The sequence below is a fragment of the Argentina silus genome (assembly GCF_951799395.1).
Source record: "Argentina silus genome assembly, chromosome: 6".
In the NCBI taxonomy this organism is placed as follows: Eukaryota; Metazoa; Chordata; class Actinopteri; order Argentiniformes; family Argentinidae; genus Argentina; species Argentina silus.
In genome coordinates, this window is record NC_139660.1 from 2,045,736 (window position 1) to 2,048,235 (window position 2,500).

At 50.6% G+C, this 2,500-nt stretch overlaps 1 protein-coding gene across 1 annotated transcript in view; it reads right to left on the reverse strand.

The window, feature by feature from the left end:
* Positions 1-2,500, reverse strand: part of ddr2a (discoidin domain receptor tyrosine kinase 2a) — an 18,633-nt gene that overhangs the window by 3,177 nt on the left and 12,956 nt on the right. The window contains 4 exon segments of the mRNA XM_083672404.1: positions 1-174; positions 806-1,019; positions 1,929-2,065; positions 2,195-2,260. The exon segment at positions 1-174 is cut by the window's left edge and continues 59 nt beyond it. Of these exon segments, the coding sequence (XP_083528530.1) occupies positions 1-174; positions 806-1,019; positions 1,929-2,065; positions 2,195-2,260 (591 nt within the window).

The window sequence follows — 2,500 nt, forward strand, 5'->3', positions numbered from 1 at the left end:
CCTCCACGGCCACGTCCTTCCCAGAGAGCAGGTCCATGGTTAACGCGGGGAAGGCATAGGTGTTGCTCCCGGTTACGCCCTGCAGGTTGACTATGTCTGCCTCAGCGTAGTGAGGGACTCCGTCCTGGGCCACGGTCGAGGCGGGGGATTTTGAGGCGGCCGTGCTGGTTGAGGCTGGAACCCAACATGGAGGCACAGACTCATCAGCACATCAGGTTTCTTTCTTTTTTTTTATATATATGTTTTTAGGGCATTTCTGCTTTATTGGGATAGAGACGGTAGAGACTGACAGGAAGGATGGGTGAGAGAGAGAGAGGAGGAATGACATGCAGGATATGTCAGGAGTCGGAATCGAACGAGGAACCTTGCGATGACGTGGCATGTGCATTAGTGTGCTACGCCACCAAGCGCCCCCAGCACATCAGGTTTCTAATGCTAAATTACTACATGGCGGACCGGCCCATGTTCAGCTTGTTTAATGTTTAAACCCTGCCCTGTTATAGGAATATCCAGTTCCCCTGAGCATGAATGAATGAAAGACTTCATTTGACACCCTCAAAATACACCAGTGGAGGCTGGTGAGCCATTCCTCATTCCATTCCATGCATTACAATGAGCCCGTCCTCCGATTTCTACCTCCACCAGCCTCCACTCCACACAGCAAGAGTTGTCCCAGCCATTTCAGCACAAAAACACACACTTCATAAATGATCCGAGGATCAAAACCACAACGAGGCCTACTGACTTATCCCCGTTGTCAGTAGACCCCCATTGCTTGGAAATCCTGCCATGTGTGTCCACTCACCAGCCTCCTCCGGGGCCTGAGTGAACTCAGGGAGCTTGCGGATGAGGCGCGAGGGCTCCTGGTAGTCTGGCCCCAGGGGAAAGATACGCTCGTACGTGGAGCTAGACTCCTGTTCGCTGGGCGCGGACGACTGGTTGTTGTTGCTGTAGGCGAATGTCTCGCTCTGTAGTGACAGACTAGCAGTTAGTTCATCGTCCAGCATCCGCCTGGAGGCCTAGAATAAAGGATGCCGGGTGAAGAGACACATCGGACCATTCCTGAGCTGAATACATGGTACTGCACAACAACCTGACCCTCACATGCAGAACAGGGGAGGCTGGCGGAGGTAGAAATCGGAGGACAGGCTCATTGTAATGCATGGAACGGAATAAGGAATGGTGTCAAACATACAGTACATCTAGCACATATGTGTTGAGTACCATTCCCATATTCCAGTCCGTGTATTACAATGAGCCTGTCCTCCGACTTCCACCTCCACCAGCCTCTCCTGTTGCAGAACTATGGTGCTCCAATAACAGTGTGTGACTAAGGCAAACATTGACCTAATTTATTCTAAAATGGAGTCATGCACAATGTTCCGGTCTACATCCTCACTTCCTGGAGAGCCACAGCATCTGCAGGCGTTTGGTTCCAGCTCAGCGGTGACACATCTGACGCAGCTAATCACAAGCTGTTGGTGATCAGCTGATTGGTTAAATCAGATGTGGCAGCACTAGGCCGGGACCACCTTCACCCACTGCTGGCAGCATCTCCAGGACCGGGATTGAGTATCGCTGCAAAAATATTTGGTCTACAGTACACCATTGAACAGGTCTGTGTGTGTTCCAGGGGAGGCTGGCGGAGGTAGAAATCGGAAGACGGGCTCATTGCAATGCACAGAATGGAAACGTGTGTTTGATACCATTCCTCATTATATTCCATGCATTACAATGAGCCCGTCCTTCCGATTTCTACCTCCACCAGCCTCCCCTGGTGTGTTGGTTCTGTATGGTGTGCAGTCCTATGAGGAGGATGTGATAACAAAGCAGTTTAGCAGTGGCTTATCTACCCACCATTGCTGGAATTATAGGTCAAAAACACTGATCTACAAATCATGTAACAGGCGGCAGGAATGATCTCTCACCTTCTCCAGCATCTTCTGCCACACCTGCCTCCACAAGATGATGACGATGATGGCCACCAGGATGAAGATGATAGCCACTAAACAGCCAATGAGAATACGTGTGTTGCTGTCGTCTACTTTGTGGGTGGGGTCATCCCCTGGGGAGGGGATAGGGAAAGACACCTTTTGATTGGACGATAGATATAAAACAGGAAGAGGGGAACTGTGACACAGGGATTTGTGTGTGTGTGTGTGTGTGTGCGTGTACGTGTGCAGGGGACACTGACCTGGTTGTGTGCTGGTCGGGGGTCCAGTCTTAGGGGGAGCCAGGGTTGTGTTGTACATGGCTGTATCTGGAGTAGCAGAGAAAGAGGTCAATCACAAGAGGACTAACTGATACATTTCATGAGCCAGAATGGTAAAGTACCTGAGGAGATTATACCTAACCCTAACCCTAACCCTAACCCTAACCCTAACCCCAACCCCAACCCTGTATCTGTTGTTCTTTGACCAAGACCAACACTCTTCGGCTGTTCCTGTGGGAGAACTCTTTGAAGAACCCTGTCGGGTTCCACGTAGAACCCCTTTGGGTT